This window comes from Aethalodelphis obliquidens, unplaced genomic scaffold, assembly GCF_003676395.1.
Source record: "Aethalodelphis obliquidens isolate GAN/ISIS:26980383/991018 unplaced genomic scaffold, ASM367639v1 scaffold20, whole genome shotgun sequence".
Classification (NCBI taxonomy): domain Eukaryota; kingdom Metazoa; phylum Chordata; class Mammalia; order Artiodactyla; family Delphinidae; genus Aethalodelphis; species Aethalodelphis obliquidens.
In genome coordinates, this window is record NW_020837964.1 from 27,159,215 (window position 1) to 27,186,998 (window position 27,784).

The window sequence follows — 27,784 nt, forward strand, 5'->3', positions numbered from 1 at the left end:
GAGTAATAATATAAAGTCAGACATTTACCTCACACTGTGCACAGAAAATGAACTCCAAATGCAAAATGAACCTAATTATAAGAGCTAAAACCATACACATAGAGAAGAAAACTTAGAGGAAAACTTTTGTAACCGTGGGCTAAATGAACATTTCTTTGATATGTTTTAAATTTAAGTTGGATTTTATCAAAATTAAATGCTTTTGATCTTCAAAAGACATTATGAGGAAAATGAAAAGACAAAACATGTACTGGGAGAAAATACATATTTGCAAATCATACGTCTGATAAAGGACTTGTATCCAGATTACGTACAAAATTCTTAAAGCTCAATAATAAGAAGACAACCCAATTTTTAAAAAGAGGGGAAGAGGGGCTTCCCTGATGGCGCAGTGGTTGAGAGTCCACCAGCCGATGCAGGGGACACGGGTTCGTGCCCCGGTCCGGGAAGATCCCATATGCCACGGAGCGGCTGGGCCTGTGAGCCATGGCCGCTGAGCCTGCATGTCCAGAGCCTGTGCTCCGCAACGGGAGAGGCCACAACAGTGAGAGGCCCACGTACTGGGAAAAAAAAAAAAAAAAAAAAGAGGGGAGGATCTGAATAATCATTTCAGCAAAGAAAATACACCAGTGGATAATAAGCACATGAAAAGGTGCTCAACATCATTAGTCATTTGTCAAATGCAAATTAAAGTGAAATACTACCCACACTCAGTGGAATGGCTATAACCAAAAATACTGACAATACTGCAAAAATGTATTGAAACTATAGCCCTTTTATACTGCTGATGGGAAAGCAAATGATACAGCCACTTTGAGAATCAGTTTGGCAGTTTTTTATAAAGCTAAACATGGACTTCCTATATATACCAGCAATTCCATTCCTAGGTATTTACCCCAAAGAAATGAAAACGTATGTCCACAAAGACTTGAATTCAAATGTTCATGGCAGCATTATTTGTAATAACCCCAAATTGGAAACAATCCAAATGTTCATCAATTGGTGAATGAATAAACATGAAGTATGTCCCTACAATGGAATATTACTCAATGATAAAAAAGTAACAAATTATTGGGCTTCCCTGGTGGCGCAGTGGTTGCGAGTCCGCCTGCTGATGCAGGGGACGTGGGTTCGTGCCCTGGTCCGGGAAGATCCCACATGCCGTGGAGCGGCTGGGCCCATGAGCCGTGGCCGCTGAGCCTGCACGTCCGGAGCCTGTGTTCCGCAATAGGAGAGGCCACAACAGTGAGAGGCCCGCATACCGCAAAAAAAAAGAAAGACTCAAGTATCACAAGGATGTGGGATAACTCAAACTCTCACACATTGCTGGTGGGAGTGTAAATGGATACAGTCACCATGTCAGTGCTTACCAAAATTCATCATGTACAAAAATGTTCATGGCAGCTTTATTCATAATAGCCCCTGTTATGGACTGAATGTTTGTGTCCCTGCCCCATCAAATTCATATGTTGCAATCCTAACCCCCAACGTGACAGTATTAGGAAGTGGGGACTTCGGGAGGTAATTCACTAGAGTAGAACCCTCATAAATGGGATAGTACCCTTATAAAAGAGACCCCGGAGAGCTCTCTCATCCTTCTTTCTGCCATGTGAAGGTACAAGATGTCTGCACTCTGCAGCCCAGAAGAGGGTTCTCACCAGAACCCAACCCCAATTTGAGACTTCCAGTCTAAAGAACTGTGAGAAATAAATTTGTTTTTAAACCACCCAGGCTATGGTACTTTGTTACAGCAGCCTGAACTAAGACAGCCCCAAATCAGAACAATGGAAATGCTCATCAACAGTAGAAGAGATAGTAAATAGTGGTATATTAATACTGCAGAATACTATACGGCAGCAATGAGGGCAAACTATGGATAGACTAAAGAAACCAAACAAAAAAAACAAAACAACAAAAAAAGATGAAACTCAGGCATACAGATGAGGGAAAGAAGACAGACACAAAAGAGTATGCACTACGTGATTCTATTTATAGGAAGTTTGAGAACAGGAAAAATCAATACTTGGTTATAGAACTTAAAATAATGGTTACCATGATGTGGCGCTGTTGATGGGGAAGGAGCATGAGGGACCCCTCTGTGAGGCTAGCAAAGTTTTATAGCTTAATGTGGGTGGTAATTAAAGGATGTGTATATAAATATGTAAAATTTTGTTGATCTGTACCGTTAACATGTATGCATTTTGCTGTCATATGTGTGTGTGTGTGTGTGTGTGTGTGTGTGTATATATATAATACCTCAAAATAGATTTTCTTGGAAAAAATTCAGGCTTTGGACTTCTGCTTCTGAGTAGGGTGGAGTTATTTGTGATGGATCAATGCTCTCACTGAGAACAAATAGAAAAGCTAGATATAATACAGAAATAATTTGTTTAACGCCATCAGAGAGCTGCTAAAGCAGAGAGGGGCTAAAATTCTGCAGAGGGAGCATCATAGAGAAATGAACTGAAAATCTGCTGTTGCTTTTCTTCCCCCGGGGACATGTGCTCATTCTAAGCATGTCCTTTGTCTAAGCATGGACGAAAGGCTGGGAATTTGAGCTTCATCTGAATAGAGGTCACTGTTGGTCATAAAAAATGCCCTGCTGGGCTTCCCTGGTGGCACAGTGGTTGGGAGTCCGCCTGCCGATGCAGGGGACAAGGGTTCGTGCTCCGGTCCAGGAGGATCCCACATGCCACGGAGCAGCTGGACCCGTGAGCCATGGCCGCTGGGCCTGCGCGTCCGGAGCCTGTGCTCCGCAACGGGAGAGGCCACAACAGCGAGAGGTCCGCGTACTGCAAAAAAAAAATGCCCTGCTGTCACAATATGAATGAACCTCAAAAACGTGCTAAGTGAAGAAGGCCAGATGCAAAAGACAACATGTTGTACGGTTTCCTTATATAAAATGCCCAGACAGATCAGTGGTTGACTGTGGCTGGGTTTGGATTGCAAACAGGCACAAGAGCACTTTGTCAAGTATAAACAGGGCATTTGGTGGTCTTGGTGGTGGTGTTGGGGCGGTGCAGAGGGTGAAGAAATAAACCTGGGCACTCGAAGGGTCTCAAATGTACAGCTGATTTCTCCTCCAGACATTTTTCAGAATTTTGAGACTCTATAGTCTGAGAGGCACTAGCTAAGCCGAAAATTCTGAAAAGTAAGAGTTTTCCACAGTATTTTACTTTCTTTTAGTGGATCATAGAGACAAACGTGAAAGATAAAGCAATAAATCTTTGAGAAGAAAACATCGAAGAGTATCTTCATGATCCTGGGGTAGCAAACATTTCCTAAATAAGACCCCAAAGCATTAACTATAACGTAAAAATCTGGTATAGCACACTACATTAAAATTAAGAATATCTGTCTGTAGTCAAAAGACAACGCTAAGAGAATGAAGAGGCAATCCACAATGAAGGAGAACATATTCATGTGTATCTATTTGCAAAGACATGTAACCAGAATGTATAAAGAACCCCTAAAGATCACTCAGAAAAATTAAAACAACCCCATAAAACAAGCCAAAGACTTAAAAGGCCATTTCACAAAGAGGATATCAAAATGTCTAATAACTATATGAAAAATTAAGTTAAACTTAATCAGGCAAATATAATTAAAATCACCATATGATACAGTACAAACTTGCCAGAATGGCTAAAATGAAAAAGCAGACAATACCAAGTGTTGACAAGGATGTGAAGCAACTAGAACTATCACACACTGATTGTGGGAGTGAAATTTGGTTCAAGAACTTTGGAAAACTGTTAGGCAGTTTCTATTAAAGCTAATCACATGCCTGCCCTATGACCCACCAATTTCACTCCTAAGAATATACCTTACAGAAATACATACATTCACCAAAATACACGAACAAAAATATTTACGGCAACACTCTTTGTATAAGCCAGAAACTGGAGACCACCCAAATGTTACTATCCATCAACATAGTAGAATGGATAAATGAGGTATGTGATATATCTATAGCTATCTATATCCATCCATATCTGTCTATCTATCTATCTAAAGAAATATACCAAAATGAAAATAATGATTATCTCTGGATAGTAAGAAGGGGAATTTTCCACTTTCCTTCTTATAGCTACTTTCTAAATATTTTATGAAGAATAAAATTACTGGACTTCCCTGGTGGCACAGTGGTTAAGAAGCTGCCTGCCAATGCAGGAGACATGGGTTGGAGCCCTGGTCTGGGAAGATCCCACATGCCGTGGAGCAGCTAAGCCCATGCACCACAACTACTGAGCCTGCGCTCTAGAGCCTGAGAGCCACAACTGCTGAGCCCTCGTGCCACAACTACTGAAGCCCACACACCTAGAGCCTGTGCTCCGCAACAAGAGAAGCCACTGCAATGAGAAGCCCGCACACCACAACGAAGAGTAGCCCCCGCTCACTGCAACTAGAGAAAGCCTGCACGCAGCAACAAAGACCCAATGCAGCCAAAAATAAATAAATAAAATAAATTTATTAAAAAAATATATAAAATTACTTTTATAATCAGAAAGAGTCATTAAAATAAAGAACACTCAAATTTATTGAGTTCCTATTATTTGCTAATAACTTTTCCATGCATAATCTCCTTTAATCTCAACAACCACCCCAGGAGGAAGGTATAGGAGAGAGATCAAGAATAAAGGCTTTGCAACAGTAATGAAATGACAATGCTGGTAAGATAATGATAACAGCTAACGTGTCTGAATTATGTATTTAATCTTTGCAGTATTCTACAAGTCAGGTGTTATTTCAGCCCCATTTTACAGATGAGGAAACTGAAAGTTAACCTGTCCAAAGTCCAATTCCACTTTTGAGCACTGCCAGTCTGACCCTAGTCTGTATTACTGTACACCTCCCCTACTGCCCTCCAGACCTAGGTTCATGTTTGATTTTGCTACCTACCTGTTGTGTAACGTGGGCAAGTTATTTAACCTATGGGAGCCTTAGTTTTCTTATCTGAAAAAAGAGTTGATAACAGGACCTACCTCACAGGGTTGTAAAGGTAAAGGAGATCACTTGGTGAAGTGATAGAGTTGGGAACCAAGTCCACATCTTCTGATGTCAGAGCTCCTACTTTCCCCAAGGTGTTTAAGCCCTCCATAAGGCAGCACAAAGAGGAGCCTCCTGAACAGCTGCTTGGAGATCTGAAGCTCCCGGAGCAGCTGCAGGTACTCATGGGAGCCTTTTCAGGCCACTGAAGTGATGGCACTCAATCAGATTGTTGTGCTAACACCAAGTCTGAGAACATAAACTTTTCACTCATTTTCTCCAACAAATATATACTGAGTGCATACAAGCCTGTCCTGAGTATCCCAGAAGAGGATGGGTAACTCTGATTGGAAGGGAGAGGAGGGGAGAAAGGCAAAGATTTTTTGAAGGTGACTCTTGGAGATGCTGTATTCCAAACCCCTTCCTCTCCCTTAATCCAGTATCTCTTGGTCTCTTGGTCTTATCAGTCTCTTGATCGCACTGATTCTACATCATTCAATGTCTCTGACCCATCCCTCCTATCCAGGTACACAATGCCAATTGGTGGTGGTGCTGGTGGTTGTTCAGCCCTCACTCTTACCCAGACCACCACAGTTGCATCCTACCTGCTCACGTCTCTTGTCACATCACCACCCTCATATACTTCCCTGAAGCCTGAGCCATCTTTCTAAAAATGCAAAGTTGACTATGCTCTTCCTGTATTTAAAATGTATCATTGCCCTGCCCCCTCCCGCAGTGGTATAGTTTACACAACCCTTCACACTTTGGTCCCTGCTTAGATTTCCAGTCCAACCCCCCCACCCAACCTCCCCATTGTTGCCTCCATCCCCAGCACTTTACTCTTTCACAGTTCAAAGCACTGTAGTTCTCCCTGTATCCCCTAACACTGCTTGAGTCCAATGGGAAATCTCCTATGCAGCCTTCAAAACCCATTCATGGGTGGCCTCATCTGTGAAGCCTTAGCAGATTTCCCTCCTTTGAGCTAACCTGGTGCCTTGTCTACCCTCTGTATGATCACACTCTAGAATCACCATTATTTGGGGCCATGTCTCTCCCTCTACAACTCCCAATGACAGGGACAGGGGCTAATTTCACCTCTGCATCCCCTAGATCATAGGGTCTTGGTGGTCAGGGGGGATGTGGGTGTCAAACAAGGTGGAAGGGTAAGATGAGAGCAGCATTTTCTGGGTCCAAAAGGGCTGATAGCTCCATCCCTTCTTAACAGCCTCCCTACTCCACCCCTGCCAGAGCCCCCAGATTCCTTCTCCATCTCAGAGGGCCCTTTACCTCTGCAAGTTTCCCAGATTGCAGGGTTCATTCCCTGACGGTGCACACGCTTTGAAGCACTTAGCAGTGTCCTTAAGGCCGAAGTTGTCAAATCGGATTGCATTGATGAGTCCTTTGCAGGGTTGTCTTGACTCCTCATACATGGTTGCGGAATTCTTCTGATCTAAGAGAGGGATGCAAAGTGTGAATGGGCTGCATGGGAAGGCAGCGGGAAGGGGAGCTCAGGCTCCAGAGTCTGGTGGTGTGGACTACAACCCCAGCTCCATCCCTCTACGCTAACTGTGTGAACCTGAGCTGGACTCATACCCATCTCATTCTTTATATACTTGCATACTATCTCAGTATACGGGTGTTGTTATGCTTTTTCAATTGGTCCCCTGTTGGTGAACACTTAGGGTGTTTTTGTTTTGTTTCGTTTACTATTTTGAATAACGCTACTTACATCTTTGTCAGCTTATGTTAAGAATTCATAGAAAACATTCCTATCCTTGAATTTCTGTATCAAAATGTATGAACTGGGCTTCCCTGGTGGCGCAGTGGTTGAGAGTCCGCCTGCCGATGCAGGGGACGCGGGTTCGTGCCCCGGTCCGGGAAGATCCCACATGCCGCGGAACGGCTGGGCCCGTGAGCCATGGCCGCTGTGCCTGCGCATCCGGAGCCTGTGCTCCGCAACGGGAGAGGCCACATCAGTGAGAGGCCCGCAGACCGCAAAAAAAAAAAAAAAAAAAAGTATGAACTTCTAAAAATTGCTAAGTATTATCGAATTTCCTTCTTAAAATGGCTACACCTATTTACACTCGCACCAAAAGTGGGCAAGAGTGACTATTTACCCACATGTTCACAGTCCTAGACTTTACCAAACTTTCAAATCTTTGCCAGTTTGAGGGGTAAAATGGAATTTCATTTTAATTTAAGAAGGAGTTTGAGCATCTATTTGTATGTCTTTTTCCATGAACGGCTTTCTTGTACCCTTTATGGGAGCAGTGGGGCTGGGTCTTGACAATCCGCACCTTTACGTTTCTGACTGGCCCACCAGGAACTGGGGGTGAAATGGGCAGGGAGACATTTACTTTTCATTTTTTCACACCCTTCTCCAGTGTTTGATTTTTTAAAAAAAATTATGCACACTATTACTTTCACATTCAATGAAACTAGTTAAATTTTAAGACAAAAATAAAATACACGGTAAAGATAATGGCAGACCAAAGTTAGGGTAAACGTAGGTAAAAAAATAACATTTTCAAGTGGATCTTATAATTAGCCCTATATGTGACAATGTTTGAAGTAGCTTGTAGAGGAACTTCAGTTTTCTGTTAGACTGTAAAGATATTCATGACATGTTTAATGGGAAAAATCACATGAGGGATGAGCATGTGCATAATAACATCCATGTTTGCTTTTTAAACAAAGGAGGGAGACAGAAAGAAGAGGGAAGGAAGGAGAAAGAGAAAAAGAGAAAAAGAGGGAAGAAGAGCAGAGAGGGGGAGGAAACTGTCAGCTCCGGGGAAGGCACCATCCTCTTTGTAATCCCAGCCCTCTGTATGCCTGAGGGGTCACACATGGGTGCTGGGTGCAGGGGGCAACTCGGTGGGTGTTAACAGAGCCTCCCTCCTGGCCTGCCATGAAATTTCACAAGGGCCGTTGGGCTTGTGAAGTTCTTGGCAAGTACCTGTTGCAGAGAAGATTATGAAACTTAGTTTTTGCAATTATTTTTGGAAGACGTTAGAAGAAGCATTTAGCCCAGACAGGGAGAGCCTGAACCAGGCCTGTGTGCGAGAGGTCCTCCAGACCCACCCTACTCTTCTCCATCCCGCTCTGCCCCAGAGGTTGGCCTCCAAGGACCACCTCAATCTGGGTTCATATGGGGGGGGCGAGGAGGTCAGAGGTCAGGGCAGTACTCGCCCCTCCCTAAGGCTCCCCACCAGTGGCCTGCTTCCCTCTGCCAACAGCCACAGCTTCTTGTCCCTTGTGCCAGCCCTGACATGTCCTTGGTAAAGTATCCCTTTATTAAAGAGTGTGTCTGCTTCCCTCTGGGCCCCCACCATGCCCTGGACTCTTTTGAAGCATCCCATCACTCTGCTAGACTGTGAGTCCCTTGAGGGCAGGGACCACATGGTATATAAGCACAGGGCCTGACACTGAGTAGAGGGCTCCACCAGCGCTTCTGCAATGAATGAATGAAAGAAAATGAACACATGGCAACTGCCCCAAAATGTCCACAAAAGAAGGAGTCTCGGGCTTCCCTAGTGGCGCAGTGGTTGAGAATCCACCTGCCAATGCAGGGGACACGGGTTCAAGCCCTGGCCTGGGAAGATCCCACGTGCCGCAGAGCAGCTAAGCCCGTGCACCACAACTACTGAGCCTGCGCTCTAGAGCCTGCGAGCCACAACTACTGAGCCCATGTGCCACAACTACTGAAAGCTGCGCACCTAGAGCCGGTGCTCCGCAACGAGAAGCCACCGCAAAGAAGAGCAGCCCGCTCACCACAACTAAAGAAAAGCCCACGCTCAGCAACAAAGACCCAATGCAGCCAAAAATTACTTAATTAATGAATTTTAAAAAAAAAAAAGGAGGCTTCCCTCTAGACATAAACCTCTCAGGGCTCCTCACACTGTTTAAACAGCTGAACCAGAGCACCCATCACCATAGGGTAAACTCCATCACTCGGGGGAGCCTTCAAGGCCCGACCAGAAAATTACATCTTTCGTGAGGGGCCCAGGGTCCTTATGAGATCGAGCAACAGCCACTAGTGGTTATGAAGTTAATTAATCCATCAGGTGTTGCCGCCATCCCGCTGGGCCGGCCCGGCCATTTTTCACACTTTTTGGAGCCGCAGACTAAACTTTGCTTTTCGCTGAATCTCCCAACATTTGAAGAGACGAGGGTTTTTTTAAGCCCCAAAAAGAGGTCGGTCCGTACACGCAAAGCCGTGTGACCGCATGCTGGACACACACAGGGGTGGGGGACAGGCACGCAGGCCACTCACTGAACCAAGAGCGAAACAGCAGGAGCAGGCAAGGCTCAGAGATGGGTGCACGGGGAGGGCGCAGCTTCCTCTGCCCGAGGGCATCCCTGCAGACGGCACAGAGCGCCAGGGAGAGCTGGCCAGGTGGGCCAGGGGTGGGGCCGGCTTTCTTGGGAGCGGAATGGAACGGCAAGGGCCAGGCCTGGCGCCCTCGAGCTGCCTCTGGAGAACCACCGCCTGGCTGTGGGCAAGGCCGAGAGCGAAGGGTCAGGGAGGGCCTTGTTCTCGGCTTGGGTGACTGAGCACCAGGGGACCGCTGAGGAGACAAGGAGGGGAGCCGGCGTGACGGGGAACGGGGGTGGGCGGGGTGCGGGGAGGGCCGTGCAGGCCCGGCCTGGCCTCAGCCTCGAGGGTCCCAGCCGCCTTCCCCTGGAGCTCAGAGGCCAGCTGGAGAAGAATTTGTCCTGGGCCCACCCGTGTCCCAGAGCCAGGCCTGTCGGGGAGCCGCAGCCTGAGGGACGAAGTGTGGGCGCACCCCCGATGCTCTCCCATCTCCAGGGCGCTGTGGGGAAGCAAAGGGGACCTGAGACCAGTGCTGACCAAAGTTTATCGGGAGAGCAGGACTGACCCCGACGACAGAGGAGGTGCTGCGGCCGTCAGCTGGGCTCCTCGGAGGACCTGCTCCAGACACGCCCTCCCTGTCCCCGACCCTGGGTCTCCCAGGCTTGCCGGAGGGCGTAAGGGGCTGGCTGCTCACCTGAGGCCAGGTGCAGGAGGAGCAGGACTCCCAGGGCCCCGCGGGCCACCATCCCTGGCCAGCCTGGTCCACGCCGGCCGGAGCCCCGCAGCTGCACGTCCCGCAGCTCCCAGGCTCTGCTGAGCCGGCCCCACCCCGCGCCGTGGCCGCAGCGTTGCCGCTTCCTGTGGCCCCGCCCACGCCCTTCCTGCTCCATGGCACCATCAGTTGGATTGTGAAAGGTGAGTGCGTGCAACCGGGCAGTGTTCCTAGTCTCACCCCGCCCCATGACCACCTGCAGAGTGGGCCCGACTCGGCAGGAGCTGCTGAACCCACCCAGGGGTGCTGCTCCCAAGGCCTCGTCTGGATGGGTGCTGCGGGGCTGGGGTTCAGCGGCCACAGAGGCCTCTGCACCCAAGCAGGCCCCTGGGGAGTGACGGCGAGACCAGGCTTTGGAGTCAGGAACTCTTACCTCAGATCCTCCTTTCACAAGCTGGGGGCCTCTCTGAGCCTCAGTTTCCTCCTCTGTAAAGCGCATATAGCAGTGCGGCTGCCCCCTAGGGCTGTGTTGGGGTTTGAGGAGACCGGTGGGCGCAGGGCCTGGCTATAGGGATGCGGATGAAGATGTGGAGAGTGTTCGCACTCCCTCATTCATGCCTGTGATTTGAACAAGACCAGGCTCAAGCCCACGCCTACTGGGGTCCTGGAAGGAGAGGAGTCGTCTGGCCTGGAGGCCCCGCCCCCCCACCCAGCAGACTGAATAACAGGAGGGGCAGGATGGCGGGGGGGGGGGACACGGGACAGGAGCGTGGGCCCTGGGGGTTGGTCGGGCCTGGGCTGACATCTGTCCTGGCCACTTCCTGGCAGCCCGTTTGCGTGAGCCGGCCTCTGCTAAGGAGGCAAGTTTCTCAGGAGGCATGGGGAGAACTCATGAGATGATGCCTGTGGAGTTGCTCAGTCAGTGAGCGCGGCCATTATCATCACTATCAAGATTATCAGTACCGTGAAATTAGCATCACCATCACCAGCGGGTCACGGGTGGCCCAGATGGGAAGTGGGGCAGCAAACACACATGGGGTGCAGTGTGTAGGCAGGGGAAGGGCTGACCACCAAGGCCCCCACTGTGGTGGCCCCAAGGAGGCCATGTGGATGAGGCCAGGGCCCTTGGCCGGCTACTTTGAGATCAGAAGGTGAAGGGCGCTCTGCCAAGGAAGTACATCATCACCGGCATCCGCTCTCGGGGCTACACGGTCAGAGCTGGCCCTGCTCCACCGTGGGGTCTAATGGGGACCCGCCCAGCCCTGACTGGCCTCTATTTCCCCTTCCTCCCACACAGTGTCCGGACAGGACTCAGTTTCCTGCTAAGCCCTCTGGGCCTGGGGAGGGTCAGGGCCACTCATGGGGCCTGGGTGGCAGGTGGGAATCTGACATGGGCCCCAGGCACTTCCTCTGCAGGGAAGGCTGGGAAGGTGAATGCCCCTCCTCCCACCCAGCCGCACGTCCTGGCAAGGGGAGAGGGTGGACGGCTTTGTGAACTGTGACCTGCTAGGCCCACCACTGGAGACCCACCCGGCCCCTGGGCCCTCCAGAGGGGCTCATGGATGCCTGTTTGTAATGAAGAGGCTGGAGACCTGCAGACCAGGACCCAGATCGTGTGCAGCACACCTGGGAAGACAGAACCGGGGACTTGGCAAAGTGACAAGGGAGGGTCCGGCAGAGCCAGAGGGAGGGTCACCTCTCCTGGGCCCCACGGGGGCTGGGGATTGGCCTGGGGCCACTTGGAGCCCTGGGACCGCTAAATTCCAGGGGAAACCTTCCCCTTCTGCCACCTCCCACCCCCAGCTTGTCCATACGGCTCCAGGTGGGCACCTGTCTCCAGGTGCGAGGCCTCCAGTACTCTGGCCAGGCCTGGCCAGCACTCACACCCTGGCCACTCCAATCCATTTCCCACTCCAAAGGGGAAACAAACCTGGCTATGTCCTGGTGGGAAGAGTGGTCCTATTGTCCAAAGTCCCACAGCCCAGAGAAGCGCATGATAAGAACCATCAGTGTCAAGGAGCACCACGGAGCTGTCAGGTGGCCCGTGCAGGGCGGGTCACGAGAGGATGGGACCCGACCCAGCACCCCAGCCCCACTACCTGAGCTGCCCTCGGAAACAGAAAGTAGGTGTCAAGAGAGTTCTTTGAAGTGGGAGAATTTGAGGGGAGTCCCACCTGCCCGGGGGAGGGGGCTGGGTCCCTTCCTTCTCTGAGGATGGGGTAGGTATCCCCTCAGGTCTAGCCAAGTGATGGGGGTCTGAGAGACCCGAGAGAGGTCTCTGAGAGCGGAGCTGGCTCTGATCCCACCCAGCTGCTCAACCGGGACACTGTGGGGAAGGTTTGTCCTCAGGGGTTGGGGCATAAGAGGAGTTCACCACCTGGAGAAGGTGGAGGCAGAGGCCAATGGAAGCAGCAAGAGGAGGGGTTGGAAGAGAGGCAGGGGGCAGGGGGTTCCCATGTGCCAAGGTCCCTGCAGGTCCCCAAAGATCCCACATTCACGCTCATCCCACCACTGCCAGCCCACTCCTAGCCACCAAGGCACCTCACACCCCTCCCGTCCAACTGCAGAGAGTTGCCTCTTTCCCCAGCCTGCGCTCCCCGCAGAGCAGCCAGGAGAGGAGGGAGGAGACTGCAGGGGCGGAAGGCTCAGGTGTGGGCCTGGGCTGGACCTGTGCTGGACCTTTAGACCTGGACACTGAGAGCCGTGATCGAACAAGACTGCTCCCATAACTGAAGGGGGACAGAAACTTATTTGACCTGCCTCACCTGTGTCACAGGATGGAGAGGAGAAATTTGCCGGGACCAGTTTGTAAGGCAGCGATGGCAGAAAAGTCCAGTCGTTTCATTCTTGCAGCCCGTCCACTTCACACCGGGCAATAAACTGGTTACACAGGTCCCGCGACCAGCCAAGGGCTGAATTCAGCCCTCAGACGTGATTTCTTTGACCAGAGAATATTCTGGATTAGCCAAGTTTTTTTAAATCAGGGGATTTTACACCAGCACGATCTGGATTTCTTATTTGTCATAAAAGGCAGGCAGTCTGGCTACACGGGCCTTCAACCCTCCGAGGTGGCGACCGGCTGCAGCAGAGCAGCAGCTGCATCCTCTGCGTGGGGCTCGTAACCTTCAGTTCACCACAGATCACGCGCAGCTCCCCCAGCACTGACACCCAGTTGCCATTCCTCCCCCCACCTTTGCCCTGACAACATTTCCAGCAGATGTCTTTCACACATGGCCCTCTTCTCTTGTTCATGTTTCCTGATTGGCCCCCAGGTGTTTTTTATCATTGATTCTTAAGCACAGGAAAAAGCTCAGAAGGAAATTCTTGCCACGGTTGGTTAGGCGATAACAGCTGATTTTTATTTTTTCTATGTACTCTTCTACAGCTTCCAAATTCTCTACGATGAACACGTACTTCTTTTTAATATGAAGACAAATGAACTGGTAATTACAAAGAAAATCCTCCCCATCTTTAAGGCTGAGAGCCAGATCAAATGCTGCCTCCTACAGGAAGCCTTCCTGGAGTCCCAGCCAGGAATGAGGGCTCCCCCAACTCTGTGCCTGTACCTCTAAGAGTTCTTGTCTCATGCATGCCTCCCACATTAGACTGAGAGCTCACAGGGGAAGCGACCAGGTCTGGCCACCTGTGTCCAACAGAATTAACCGTGATGGGCTGCGAGGTGTGCTCAAGATCATCTGCAGGGGTTCTACGGAGAGTGTCAGGCTCTACAAGCATCACCAGGGGAGGCGTGTCTCAGTCTTTGGAATGCTGGGGTGGAAACTAATGTGGACTGCTACGTTCCACAGTTCTTGCCACAAGAGGGCTTCGGGAGCGGCTGCGGGCCCCTGTGAGGTGTCGGCTTGGCAGTGGTGAGCTAGGGTGATGCAGCTGTGGAGAGGGCCAGATGGGAAGATGGGCCTAGCCCAGCCCAGAACGTTTATACTAAGCCAAGTCAGGGGCAGGCAAACGCCCATGCAGTAGATAAAGGTTTACAGTAGGCACCAGGTAGCTCTTGGGAACTACTACCCAACATCCAGCATTGGAATTGGGGACTCCGGGCTGTGAGTGGAGGGCTAAGGAGGTCCAAGGAGAGGGAGGACCAGGAAGGGGAGAGGGAGGGCTGGGGAGGCTGACAAAGGGTGATGGCCCTGGGCTCAGAGGGCCAGCATAACGACAGCCCGGCTCCCTCCCTGGGCTGTCATTATGCTCCAGGGAGGGAATGCTCCTCCTCCAGGGGTCTGGCTCAAAGCTCTGCCCCAACTCGTTTCCCCTGCGGGCCATCCTTAGATTAAAATGACAGGGGCTACAGAGCGCCCTCATGGTGATCACCAGAGACAGAACAGCTACGGCACATTCTTGTCCTGGGCTGGGGCACAGGGCCAAGGATGCCACCAGCCTCCAAGGTCCAAGGCCTGCAGATTCCAGCCGTGAGGGCCAGTCCAGTGGTGGTGCATTAAGACCAGCCTTGAGCCCCCTGAGCTGGACCCAAGAGGCAAGTAGCCCCCCGGCCAATTCAGAAGGCCCAGCTTGGGAGTCTGGCTGCCATGGCAACAGCCCCATTCTTCTGAGGTCCTTGGGCCTTCTCAAGTCTCCGGCTGGCTTGGCCTGGCTGCAGGGGCCGCAAGCAGCAGTGAAGAGAGACCGCAACTCTGCTTCCTCGCATCGGCGGGGGGCTGGCGGCCTAGATGCGGCTGGACGAGGTGCTGCCCGAGCTGATAGGGAGCCTGGTACTGTCCGAGCTGCTCTTCAGAGGAGAGGGCCCACCCCGGGCCTGCAGGCGCATGGACCAGTACCAGAGGAAGATGAGGAAGCCTGTGGGGGGGCACAGGGCTCAGAGGCTGGGGGCAGCCCCAGCCCAACCCCGCTCCCTTCCTTGGACCCAGATCTGCCCCTGTCCTCCTCCCTACACAGGTTCCCCACACCGATGTGATCCCCGGAGCACCTGCTATGCGCCAGGCACTGGGCAGTGCCCTGTACATCATCTCACTTCATGCTCTCCAGGTTCCTTGAGATCAGACCTCATCATTACTATTCTGTTTTACAAACGAGGAGACGGAGGCCCATGAAGGTAAGGGGCCTGGCTGGGCCAGGAGTCAAGCAGCAGTGGTCAGCCTCCAGAGCCCACCTGCTTAAGCACCATGTGATACGCTCCTCCCCAAATCACAATACTGTGATTTATTAATAGCTCAGTAAATGTGTGCATTTATGGGCATCATGTATAATCCCTACAGAGTCCCCTTCACTTCACAGATGAGAAAACAAAGACTCACCTCCCTCACACACCACTCCCATTGCACGGGGACCCCATGCAATGGGGAGGACTCGGGCAGGAAAACAGGGAAGTCAAGGCCTCCTCCCTACCCAGCGTGGCCAAAAACAAAGGTAGGTGTGTGTGTATATGTGTGTGTGTGAGATGTTGGGGGGCGGGGGTAGAGGGGTGCAGGTAGAGCAGGAAGGGACCCTGATGGCATCAAGCCAGGCCCTCATGATCCAGCCCCTCTGCTCCCCTCCCCTCCCCCCCTCCCCTGCCTCACTACTCCTTAGCCATGCTCCTCACTATTCTTCCAACACATAACCTAGTTCTAGCCTCAGGACCTTTGCTCGTGCTTCTCCCTCTGCCTGGAGCACTCCACCCCCAGACCAGGTCTCCTCAGCCTGTACCATGCGCTGCATCCCCTGGGCGTCTGTTACAAGGAGGATTCTGACTTGGCAGGTCTGGGGTGGGCCAGAGTCTGTGTTTGTAACAAGCTCCTCATAATGCTGATGCTGCTGGTCTGAGGAACTCACCTGGAGTAACGGGCCCTTGATCTCTCCATGGCTGGACCCTTCTGTTGTCTTCAAATGTCTCCTATAGAGAGGCTTCCCTCCCCCAAGTGTCCCCCACCCAAGCTCAGACTGTCCATCACATCGCCCACTATTGCTTCCCTCCTCTCCTAGATGCCCTTTGATGTCTGCGACCTTGCTTGTCACACCTGGCCTTCCCAGTAGAGATGAGCTCTGTGGAAGCAAAAGGCCCTTGCACGACCAGTTCACAACTACAGCACTAGGGCTTAACACAGGGCCTGTGCACTATAAGTACTCAACAAAGACTTGTCAACTATGGCCTGGATGCCCCCATTTTACGAATGGGAAGGCTGAGGTCCAAAGAAGGCCCTTCAGGTCATCTGGGTCATCCCTTCCCTGGTCTGTGCTCTATGTATGGGCACCCTGCCTGGGCCAGGGGGTGGGGTTTTCTCCATGCCTACCTTGGAAGGAGGTGATGATGCTGAAAAAGTAGAGGACCACAAGCTGGAAGGTGCCAGAAGCAAAGGAGAAGAAGACCAAGGCCCAGGGCAGGCCGAGGACCAGACTGAGACCCAGCAGGGTCAGCACGTGGGGCCACTTCTGGGCGTGTGGGCGCAGCCGCACGATCTGCACCACCATCGTGCCCAGCATGGCCATGTTGAACAGAAACACCAGGCTGAAGAGGCCCAGGTTGGTGACGTGGCTGACCAAGGAGTCCCGGATCCAGCACCTATGGGCAAGGGCACGAAGGTTCATTGCAAGGCCGGGCTGGCACAGTGCTTCCTGGGCCCTGGGCAAGCACCACGGTGAGCCCGAGTACAGGGCAGCTGCTTTAAACACCACTGACTCAAGGGCCAAAAAGCCACTCTCCTTTCAATTCTCCTTTATTCCTTCTCTGTAGTCAAGAGAAAGGCTTAATTTGGTCCTAAAACGTTTTTAACACTTCTAACACTTGCTAGTCTCCCTTTTCAAAAACAGCCAGACTTTAGGCCCACTGCTTTCATCAAGAATTTAGTACCAGGGTGTCCTTATTCCTGTGTTTGCTTTCATGACTACTCACTGTTCATGACAAGTAATGCTTGTTTCCCATTTATAGTTGATGTAATTTTTAAAAAAATACATTTAACAAGCCAGATGATTTAAAGAAAAAAATTAAACAAATAATAATACAGATGGCACAAAGTGATGCAAAATTAACTGAAATTTTCAAAACACTGAAGGAATGGAAAGGGTTCCTTCCTAGCCTAGGGCTCAGGAGCCCTGGAGTCTAGTCTGGTTCAGGGGGACACACAGGCCAGGCCACCACCAGCTTGGGTGAATTAGGTGAATGGAGGAGGACTGGATTTCAGCCCCACTCATCCCCCAGCTGGGTGCCTTTGAGCAGCGTGGTGTGGATTCCTGCCTTCTCTGGGTCTCAGCCTTTCCATTTTTCCATGGGGAAGAGGATAGAAGGGTGCAGCAAAGGAACATGCTGGAGGCTCAGCTGCTCCAACCCATACTCCCACTTGCAAGTGGGGAAACTGAGGCCCAGAGAGGGGCTAGGACCTGTGCAAGGTCATCTGGCAAGTGACTGGCAGATCCAGGCCCGTACTCACCCTCCCTGAGAAAAGGGTCACCCCAATACCTCCAGCAGCTTGGCACCCAGGAGTCTCCTGGTCAGCGTGGCCTGGGCCCAGGCTACTCTCTGACCTCTGCACCATGAGGCCCACCTTCCTGCCCCCACTGCACAAGCCACTCACATGGAAGGGTAGATGACACTCTCTGGGGTCCTGTGCACAGCTAGGATGATGGGGCCATAGTTGTTCACATCCACCAGTGCCACCAACGTCACCAGGAAGATGGGGAAGCCTGCAGGCAACAAAGCACGGAGCTCCATCTCCCGCCCTCTGAGGCCTGCCCTCCCCTTCCCTCTGGTGAGACCCCCTCTCAGACCTGTGGTCCCAGAGCTTACCCAGTCCCATCTGGGGCAGGTCCTCCAAGCTCGGACCCACCCTTCTCCTTTCCAGTTCTGGTTTCTCATAAAGGGAGCCCATCTCCCCTGACCTTACCCCTGCACCCTCAGCATCCTGGGGCCCCCTAGGGGAAAGGGCCTGCAGTTCCCTGCTGAGGGGCTGGCTGTCACAAGGAGAGATTGGAGGAGCAGACAGGACATTGGTGGGGTGGAGGACAGTTCAACAGGGGACATCTAGAGTTATACCCCGAGGGGATGTCTGCCCTGGGCCTCAACCTTGTCCATGAGGTGGAGATTGAGAGCTCCCTGGAAGGGTTGCCCACCACCAAACACCTGGATTTTGACAAAGAACCAACTCTGAAGGAATTTCATATATATCAATGAAGTGAACCAAGAAAGGGCCGAATGAGAAACATGGGAGGAGCTGCAAGTTGGGGTTGGGGACATGTGGAGGTTGGTGGGCCTGTGTAATGTTCAAGGACTTGTGGTGTGTGCCCCTGGGCCTCCAGGTCTGACAAAGAGAGGTCTGGGCCACAGGTGAATTGGGTTGCTGTCGGCCAAGAACAAATACCAGAGCCACGGGGAACCTGTTACCTGAGGTTCATGGGGATCCACAGGCAGGGCCACCATGAGCCTGGGTGAATCAGGTGAGGACTGAATTACGGCCCCACTCATCCACAGCTGGGTGCCTTTGAGCAGTGCGCAACCTGCACATCCATACATGGTGGCTCCGTCTGCAAACCCCACTTGTAAGAGAGTGACAGATGTAGAGAATATGTGAGCGTTTCTTGGGGACAGGGCTCAGCACCTCATCTTCCTGAAGAGGACCTTGACCTAGCCAAGGTAAGCAACCCCTGAGAATGGGTGAGTGAAGGAAGCAGTGAGGGAATGGTCAGAGGGGTAGGTGGAGAAGTGGAACCAGGTGCCCATGTTTTGCCAGAAACCAAGAGGAAAAGGCAGGTCTGGGGGGCCCACCAACCCCCTCCACCAACTCACCCCAGCCCACGATGCCCAGCTTGAGCAGGTAGCCTGGCACATAGGTGCCGAAGACCTCGACCACGAGCCGGTAGAGGTTGTAGCCCTCGAGGCCCATCCAGGAGAGGCAGGCGAGCAGGGAGAAGTGCAGAAAGATGGCAGTGGCGCGGCAGGCAGCCTCGGAGCCTGCCAGGGCCACCGGCTCGCTGAGCAGGAAGCTCACATCCAGCAGGAAGACGGCCAGCAGCAGGTTCATGTGCACCTTGACGGTGTAATCCCTAGACTTCCTCCTGCACAGGGGAGGGTGGAGGTAGGGCAGGCAGGGTCACTCTGGTGGCCAGCGTGGGAAGGCAGGGAGGAGGGAGGAGGGAGGAGGGGGGAGGGGGGAGGGAGGAGGGGGAGGGGGAGGGGGGAGGGAGGAGGGAGGTGGGAGGTGGGAGGTGGGAGGTGGGAGGTGGGAGGTGGGAGGTATGCCCGCCCACCCCTCCTCCTCCAGGCAGCCTTCCCAGGCTACACGCGCACGCACACACGCACGCACACACACACGCGCGGCCTCCCGTGGCTACAGCTAGGCTCTGTCCCCGTGCACCTTCCATGTGTCCAACACCCACAGGCTCAGACACCGTGTGTGCATCTAACGGCAGATTTAACCAAGCACAGCGAGGAAGACAAATCAGCCACTACAATCAACCAGATGCTCCCAAAGTCAGAAGGGAAAGACTGGATTTTTTGCTGTTTTGGAGAATCCATGCCACCCATGTTCTGTCTCTGCCTATCTGTCTGCACTACTGTGCATCTGTGAGCACACGCTGTGTGGCCTGTGTCCTTGAGGTTGCAAGTCTGTGTGTGCACGTCCTGCTCCCATCCCAAGATACTGTGTGGTGCAGGGCACTGTCAGCCTTCCTGTCCCCAGCCTTTCTGTCCACCTGGCACCATCCACTGCCTGCTCCAGAGAGTGCAGAAGAACACCTACCATCCTGGATCCCCACGCCCACCCTGCCCCTAACTGGAGGCACCACCTTAGGCTGGCCCCATCCCCCTCACCCTCAGTGTACTCATCTGTGAAGTGGGAGGACGGCCCCCCTCGCAGGGTTGGGGTGAGAGTTACACTGGTACGAAGCATCCGGCACAGATAAGGTGCTCAGTCCCTAAGGGTTCCTGTCCGTCTGTCCTGGGGCACTTTTGTGATCAATGGGCAGGTGCTGGGAGGGGCTTGTGCCCTCACCCCCAGCTCTCCACTCAGCCTGCCAGCCGTCCCTCCTCACCGCCTGCTCCAGCCCCACCACGTGTGCAGCTGTGGCCACGCCTTCACACGGCTCTACCCTCCCCGGTCCCCGCAAGAACAGTGAGCACACTCCAGGAGTCTTCATTCTACAGCAGAACTAAGGATGTCTCCCTTCCACGCAGACGGGTCCAGGGCCCAACTACAGGTGGGCCTCAGTTTAGGCCGAGCCCAGCACTGCCAGTCCAGACCCACACACAGCCGGTCTGAGGGCGGGTGGAGGCGTTCTTCACTCCACTCTCTCAGCAGGCACCCCAACGACTGGGGTGACACACGCCTCCATGGAGCCAGGGGGTCGGGCCTCAAAACAGGCACTAGGGAACAGGGGCTGGAGGCTCCACCTGTCCACAGCGGCCACTGCCAGGCAGCTCCGCTAACCCAGGCCTTGTGGGCCTGGAGCCAGCCTGCTTGGGTTCAAGCCTGCTGCTACCACTTCCCCGCTGTGTGACCTCAGTCAAGTCACTTACTCTCTCTGAGCACTCTTCCATAGGGCCCTTGCGAGGATGAACCAAGTTCACGCGTGTAAAGCACTTAGAACAGTGTGCGGCATGTGGGCCGCTTGATGTAAGTGTTACCGTTATCATTACCATCACTGTCATATTATCATGTGCCCCCAGCGGTAGCACATCTGGTTATTCAAAGACAGGAATCTAGATTCTTATGTCAACTCTCCCAATTTTAAATGTTGGCAGTTAATGTAAACCGGAAATGCTATGTTACCCAAATACCACAGATCTGAGCAGGAAATGCTCCCCTGGGGGTCAGCTGGCTGCACCTCCCAGGGCTTCCAAAACTATACACACGTTTCGGGGTCAGGCCAATTTCCAGGGTGGGTCTCCCTCAACGTGGGGTCCCAGCCCGGGGGCCTGGAATGGAGGTTCTCCCTGCCCCCTTCCCTCTTGCTCCCAGGTCCTACCTAGAGCAGAGGTAGGCAGCGATGGTGAGGACGCAGGCCACGGCGGAGATGACACAGCCCACGTACGAGAGGAGAGTCAGGTAGTGCTTGTGGATGGCGTCCACCTCCACAGAGGTAACCTGGGTCCACGAGGCAGGTCAGGGCTGGCCTCAGTGCCCCCAACTCGACACTGAGGGTTTGCCCAGATGGAGGTCTAACCCGTGGTCCCTGGACGGCCTTGGGCGTCTATGAACCACACCTGCCCCCCAAACTGAGAAGAGTGTGGTCCCATGAGTGCATTTTTCACCACATTCTCAAATGGATCCCTGTCCCACCAAGGTCAAGAACCCTCCACCAGAGAATCCCTTTTCTGTCCTGGCACTAATTATTTTTCTGTAGCATTCAAAACAGAAATAAGTTTCCTGTGAGGCAGTGAGCTCGCCACGCCCAGAGAGAGCTGGAAGACCACTCCGGTCCCTCAGATGCTAGGGTCCTAAGAGCTGGGGAGAATGAGCCTAGGACACAAAGCTTCTGAGATCTTGGGGGCACTGAGGTCCATCACAAGGGCCTCAGCATCCCCTTCAGGGCTCCTTAGAAACATACTCCTGGCCCCACCCCAGCCCTGTGGAATCAGAACCCTAGGTTAGGACCAGGAACCTGCATTTTTATCATGCACCAGATTTTGGGAATAAAGAACAAGGGCTTTAGAGACCAGCTCTTCTACTTACTACTAGCTGTGTGAACTTGAGTAAATTGCCTAACCTCTCTGAGCCTTAGTTTCCTTATCTATAACATGGGACAACAACAGGAGTCACCTCGGGGCTTGTTGTGAGGAATGGATGACATATATGCGAGAAGTGGCGGCCGCACAGCAAGAACCCAGCCTGTGTGTGGGAGCAGGGAAGGAGGGGGCCACGCACCATCAGCACTGCAAAGTAGGTCAGGTGGTTGCAGAGGCAGGACGTCTGCGTCTCTCTCCTGATGGTCTCACAGCCCACATCGCTCCAGCTCCCGGGGCTGCTCACTGAGGAGGGGCCAGCATGGGGCTCTGAGATCAAGCCCAGCACCCCAGCACCCCACTATACCCCACAAATGCACGACTGCATCACTCTTCTGAGCCTTTGCTCCCCTCCGCAGATCCCTAGCCTGACATCACTCCCTCTTCAAAGCTCACCTTCCTCCAGGAAGCCCCCCTTGATTAACTCCATCTCCCCCACCTTCCAGGACCCCCTGGTACCTGCCTCCAGGTACCTGCCCAGCTCAGAGGCCCCTCCACACTCACATGTTAGGTCTTCCACCCAGAATACACACTGTAGAGTCACATTCTTCTGTAGGGACAGGAAAGAAGGGGAGTGGGTCTCACGACAGTCTACTCCTTTCCAGCCAGGCTGAGGGAGTCAGTGCCAGGGCCCCACCCCTTTTGTACCTGACTGGCCGATGCCCTCAGCCAGTCGGTCATTTTGTTAAAGACAAGTGATTCAGAAGAGAGGGGGACAGGAGGACATGGACAACGGGGACCCTTGTGTCCTTGGTTGCTTTGTTCACACTCACCGGCTGTGGCTGGTGCTGGAAGGTGAGCACCACGGGCTCCGAGAGGTTGGCTACTTTGGTGTTCTGCACGACGATACCCAAGACCTTCTCCCCCAAGACCTGACTGGAATTCTTGTCCTAGGTATATGGGGTGGGGGAAGAGGGTAGGGAGGGGGCTCAGGACTGAGAAGAAAAGCTCAGAAGTTCCCCAGACCATCTAGACTCCTGTCTCTGCCCAGCACATTGCTCCCAGATTTTGAGTCTCCCTCTGGAAAAAGATTCTTGCGAGGGTAGTCATTTACACCATAGTGAGAATCACACTCTGCCAGGTCTAAATCTCCCAGGGAGACCTGCACGTTGCTGTCCGATTTCTGACTTTACAAGGACTCTTGGAGGAAGGGGCTGGGCTGCATGCCTACCCTTCCACCTCTCCGTCAGACAGAAGCTGCTTTCCCCCGGGGGAGGGCCCGAGGACGACAGCCCCATACCTGGAACAGGGCTTGGCTGCTGAAGTCTACCAGCAGGAGTCTCTTCTCAGCCTCCTGCCTCTGGCCCTTGGTCTTCTGGAAGAGCTCGCGGGGCAGCAGCACCGAGTACTCCAGGATCTCGCTCTGCTCCCCCTGCAGACCAGAGTCCCACAGGGGCTCAGCCAGAGGTGGGCCTCCAGATCCCCCCACATCCCCCCAGCACATGCCTTCCTGGGCGCTGCCATCTCTAAGCCCACCTCCTCCAGGAAGCCAGGCCTGACTCACAACAGCCCTTCTCACCCCTCCTTTCCCTGGCACCAGCGCTGGCTGGGGCGCTTGTCGTTAGAGCCCAGGGCCCCAGGGGCAAATGGGCCTGGGAGAACCACGTGGTATTCTGGTGTCTGGGCTTCAGACACTGACCCTGCCTATGGCTCCCTGGTGTGCTGGGGGATAAGAAAGGCAGGGTGTGTAGTCCTCTGCCCCCAACTAGGCCCACCAAGGGCAGGCTCACAAGAGGGCTGCAGGCACAGGCATTTTGGTGTTGGTTGTCTGTCCACAAGGATGTGCCACAGGAGCCCCCTGTGCAGGGACCAGGTCCCTCCCCACCTCTGTCCCCACCACTGTATCAGGAAGGGTCCTCAGTTCCACCGGGTAGCCACTGACTGAGGTAGTCTTTGGGCCTGAGGCCTTCCTCATCAGCACACATCTGGCTCCCGGAGGCCCAGAGGAGGGGAGTGCTCACGGCCTCCACATCTGCTTCCTGCCCTGGCCACTATCCTGACCCCTGACCTCCCGCTGGGAGTGGATGCGCAGGTCCTGGAGGCTGGCTGTGGGCTGGAGCTTCCACACCGTGGCGTTGACCAGATCTTCCTCAAAGGACACCGTGTCCCCTGTGAAGTTCACAGAGGTCAGCTTCGACTCCAGGCTCTGCAGCTGCCTGGCAGTGGGGAGAGAGGGTGGGTGACTGCTGGGTGTGAGGGGCGGATCCAGGCGGGCAAGTAGGCAGGGAGACAGAGGGAGAGGAGAGATTCAGGCAGATACACAGGAAAGAATGTGGGGCAGACAGAATGACCTGCGGGGGTGGCAGGGAGTTAGCCAGAGCGTCAGAGCAAACAGGAAAGGAGGGGGGTGGGGACCTATCCTCGGACTCGGCCATCAGGTTGTGGGCCCAGTTCTGCCTGGACCGACCCACTATGTGCAACAGAGCAGCCCTACCCATCTCTGGGCCTCAGTCTGCTGAGCTGTAAAATGGGTCAATCATTTTCACTTTATTGGTGGAGAGGAGGGCTTGGGTGCCTCTGACCTGGGCTGGTGGGTGTGACATTTGTTTTTAACGACTCAGGCAGGGGAGGGGCTTGGCCTCCAGGGCTGTATCTCAGTTCCTCCCGGAGAAGATGGAAAGATGAGAACATTCCAGCCCCAGGGGAGGTTTCCATACAGCCGCCTGCTCCAGGTCCCTGCCCTGCCCTGCCCTGCCCTACCCGGGTCTGGGGGATGCCTCCTCCTTCCCCCTCACACACTGGGACCCACACTTACTGGTCTGTGGGGGTGAACAGGGGTCTCCTTGAGCTCTTCCGGGGATGCTTCAGAAACTGGCTGAGCCGCTGGAGGTCCCTTTTCAGCTCACATGTGTCCACCGAGGCGCTGTGGGAGGTCTTCAGGGGAGGAGCTGGGGGAGAGGGATGGACAGACCCACCGAAGGCTGTTGAATGAGGTGCCCGGCCACACTCATTACACTCTCCGTTAACCCTCCTGTGATTCTGAAAGCTTCTATCCCCATTTTATGGAGCAGGAAACTGAGGCTCCAAGAGGTGCAGTGGACTCCCCCAAGGCACTCAGAGCTGCAGCCAGCCAGACGGGGCTCTGTCCTGTGGAGCCCCCGGCAACTCCAGCCCCAGCAGGGTGGGCTGGGACACACCTACCCAGGCATGCTTCTGACACACACAGGGAGCTGGGAGGGCCAGTTCCCCAGGGCCAGCCAGGCCCCCTTCAGGAGGAGCTGGGGGGCGGGGGGCTTGTGTGCTGGCTCCAGGCCCTCCACCCGGGTACCATGCACCCAAGGGCTGCAGACTCAGGCACCTCCAGGGCTCAGACGGGACTCAGATGAGGTAGGCAGACGGGAGGAAGGACATGTGGGGAGGGGGCATGCCCTATGCCAGCAAGGAAGGCAGGCCCTGTGCTCCCATCTGAATTTACAAAGCAGAAAGCCTGATTTTTAGATCATTTGAAAACCCTGGCTCATGTTTTCAAAAAACTCTCTACAGACCAAATAAGGCCAGGCCAGATCTGCTCTTCAGGAAGTCAATTTGCAGCTATGCCTGACTTTGCCCTAAACCCTCCCAGGTTGGGGCAGAATCCCAGCCTGGGGGCGGGGAGCCCCATCTACCGCCCTGGCCCCTGTCTGCTGCCCTGGGCAGCATCTGGGCCCACTGCTGCCACCCCCCAGCATTTCCAAGGGCCCAGAGCTGCTAACATATTCAACGCCATTTGCCCCCATCCCATGGCAGCCCCGCCCCAAACTGGAGCTGCCTGAAAGGCCCCAGAATCAGGGAAATCCTAGACCCTGAGTAGAGCCTCCACCTCCTTTGGGCCACCCCCTCCTCCCTGCCCCCACTCAGCACTGAATAGAAGGCAGCGGCCACACCACACCTGTCACACCCCAGCCAGACACACAGTCTGCACACCTCAGTGTCAGCCTCCAGTCTCGCTGCATCCTGACCTCTGACCTCTTGCTCTCCCCCGCACCCCTGCCCCCATCCCCTCATGCCAGTCAGCTGCTGGGTTCAGATCCTGGCTCCCTCACTCACTAGCTGTGCAACTTTGTGCCTCAGTTTCTCCTCCGAGAAATGGGGATAAACACTCTAGGTAATGCTGATGAAGCAGAATTTTTCCTCGGCCTCCTGACCTCCAGTCCCGTCTCTCCATTCGCTCTGCTCCCACCCTGTTCACTCATCGTCCTTTACCTGGGCCTTCCCCGCAGGCCCATCTCTCCATTCTCTCTGCTCCCACCCTGTTCACTCATCGTCCTCTACCTGGGCCTTCCCCGCAGCCGCTGGATGGCACTTCACCCCTCCGCCCTCACCCCTAACTTCCCACAAACCTCCCCAAAGCACACCGTGGATCACACACTTCCACTCCTCGGACACCTTCCCTGGCTCCCCACTGCCTGCGGAACATTCGGGCCCGTCTGCTTTAACCCCGCCGCGCATTTTGCCTTCCCCGCCTCCAGGCCTTCGGCCAAGCTGCTCCTTGTGCCTGGAAGTCGCCTTACTGTGGAAGGAGAAGATGAAGCCAGCCGCACTGGGCAGACTGGTGTTCTGGGGGTTCCACCAGGAGCTGACAGAGGTGGCGAACAGTGGGGCCCCCTCGGCCAGGCTCTCCTCCTGCTGCCGGAAGCACAGGAGGTCAGAGGCTTGGTTACTCAGCACGAAGTCGCTCTTGCCGTAGCGAAGATGCAATTTCCCAGCATGGCGGTTCCAGTAGAGGCAGAAGTGGTAGAGGCCCCTGGGATGAGGGAATGACCTAGGAGCCACATGGGCTCCAGGGAAGGGCGCATGGACTGTGAGGGCCTCCTCAGTGTTCTTGATGGAGATGTGCAGCTCAGATGTCCGCTTATAATGGAGGCTGCTGTTCTGCGTCTGGTTCCGCTGGCCACAGAAGCGGAAGTCTTCCCGGGGGCCCCCGCCACGGGCACCTGAGGAAGCAGAGACTGCAGATGGGACTCTGGGCCCAGGGGCAGGCTCCGGGCCCAGAACACAGGAGCCCAGTGCCTAGGACCCACACACATTCCAAGGACCTATACCTCAAAGGGTCTCCAAAATGTGAGTCTACCCTATTCAAAGATTATTGGCTTCAAAATATGAAAAGAACAAACTCAAAATCAATAATAATTTCAAAGACAAAATAATACTTTAAATAGCAATAAAACATTTAATGAGGCCATGCCTGCCACAGAGATTGGGCAGGCTGTGTACTGCACAAGGATGCACTGGCTGCAGAGGTGAGTAGGGCCAAAACCCAGTCCATGTTCCTTTCTCCAAGGTACCATCATCCACTTGCTAAGCTGTGTCCTCAGGCCTGTGCCCACCCAAAGGGGTTAGTGGATGTGCTGGCAGCTGACCTAGACATCCTTGACATAAGGATGGCATTTTAACTAAGTCCTAGGGTACCTCCAGGAAAGCCTACCTGGAACCAGGAGCAGACCCAGCAGGAACGGCACTGTTGGCAGCAGCACTTGGGCAGCCATCTTCCTCCCCAAAGTCACCCTCAGAAGTCACCGCCTGAAAGAGGACAGGAGTGTTGGCTTGAGGGCCTGACCCACAGGGTGGCTGTGCCAACCCTGAAGAGGGAGAAGCCAGGGTAGCGTGGATGTGGCATATGAGGTGGGGAGGCAAGTGTGGAAACAGTCCGTGGACCTCCCCAGAGCTGCCAGGAGCTGAGCATCAAGAGGCAGTGGCTAAAAGAAGACATACAAATGGCCAACAGGCACACGAAAAGATGCTCCACAGAGCTAATTATTAGAGAAATGCAGATCAAAACTACAGTGAGGTATCAACACACAGGTAGAATAGCCATCATTAAAAAGTTTACAAATAACAAATGCCGGAGAGGGTGTGGAGAAGAGGGAACCCTCCTACACTGTGGGTGGGAATGTAAATTGGTGCAGCCACTATGGAGAACAGTATGGAGGTTCCTCAGAAAACTAGAAACAGAGTTGCCATACGATCCAGCAATCCCACTCCTGGGCATATACCCAGACAACACCATACTTCAAAAAGACACATGCACACCTATGTTCATAGCAGCACTATTCACAACAGCCAAGGTGTGAAAACAACCTACATGTCCATTGACAGAAGAATGGTTAAAGAAGATGTGGTGCAT

General features: G+C 53.6%; 1 protein-coding gene across 5 annotated transcripts in view; it reads right to left on the reverse strand.

The window, feature by feature from the left end:
* The window catches only part of LOC113627276 (adhesion G-protein coupled receptor G1), a 62,851-nt gene that overhangs the window by 16,850 nt on the left and 18,217 nt on the right, over nucleotides 1–27,784 (reverse strand). For 2 of the 5 annotated variants that reach the window (XM_027119782.1, XM_027119783.1), the window contains exons 2-14: nucleotides 27,086–27,180; nucleotides 26,172–26,594; nucleotides 24,437–24,569; nucleotides 23,690–23,864; nucleotides 22,922–23,053; nucleotides 22,455–22,571; nucleotides 22,186–22,231; nucleotides 21,824–21,927; nucleotides 20,925–21,043; nucleotides 18,748–19,016; nucleotides 17,540–17,648; nucleotides 16,262–16,530; nucleotides 6,277–6,439 (exon numbers count right to left, since the gene is read on the reverse strand). In XM_027119782.1, coding sequence (XP_026975583.1) covers nucleotides 6,277–6,439; nucleotides 16,262–16,530; nucleotides 17,540–17,648; nucleotides 18,748–19,016; nucleotides 20,925–21,043; nucleotides 21,824–21,927; nucleotides 22,186–22,231; nucleotides 22,455–22,571; nucleotides 22,922–23,053; nucleotides 23,690–23,864; nucleotides 24,437–24,569; nucleotides 26,172–26,594; nucleotides 27,086–27,146 — 2,120 coding nt within the window. In that variant the 5' untranslated portion in view covers nucleotides 27,147–27,180. Of the gene's footprint in view, nucleotides 1–6,276; nucleotides 6,440–13,353; nucleotides 14,829–16,261; nucleotides 16,531–17,539; nucleotides 17,649–18,747; nucleotides 19,017–20,924; nucleotides 21,044–21,823; nucleotides 21,928–22,185; nucleotides 22,232–22,454; nucleotides 22,572–22,921; nucleotides 23,054–23,689; nucleotides 23,865–24,436; nucleotides 24,570–26,171; nucleotides 26,595–27,085; nucleotides 27,181–27,784 lie in introns of those variants that run through there. The other 3 variants (XM_027119781.1, XM_027119784.1, XM_027119785.1) reach the window with 3 other exon arrangements.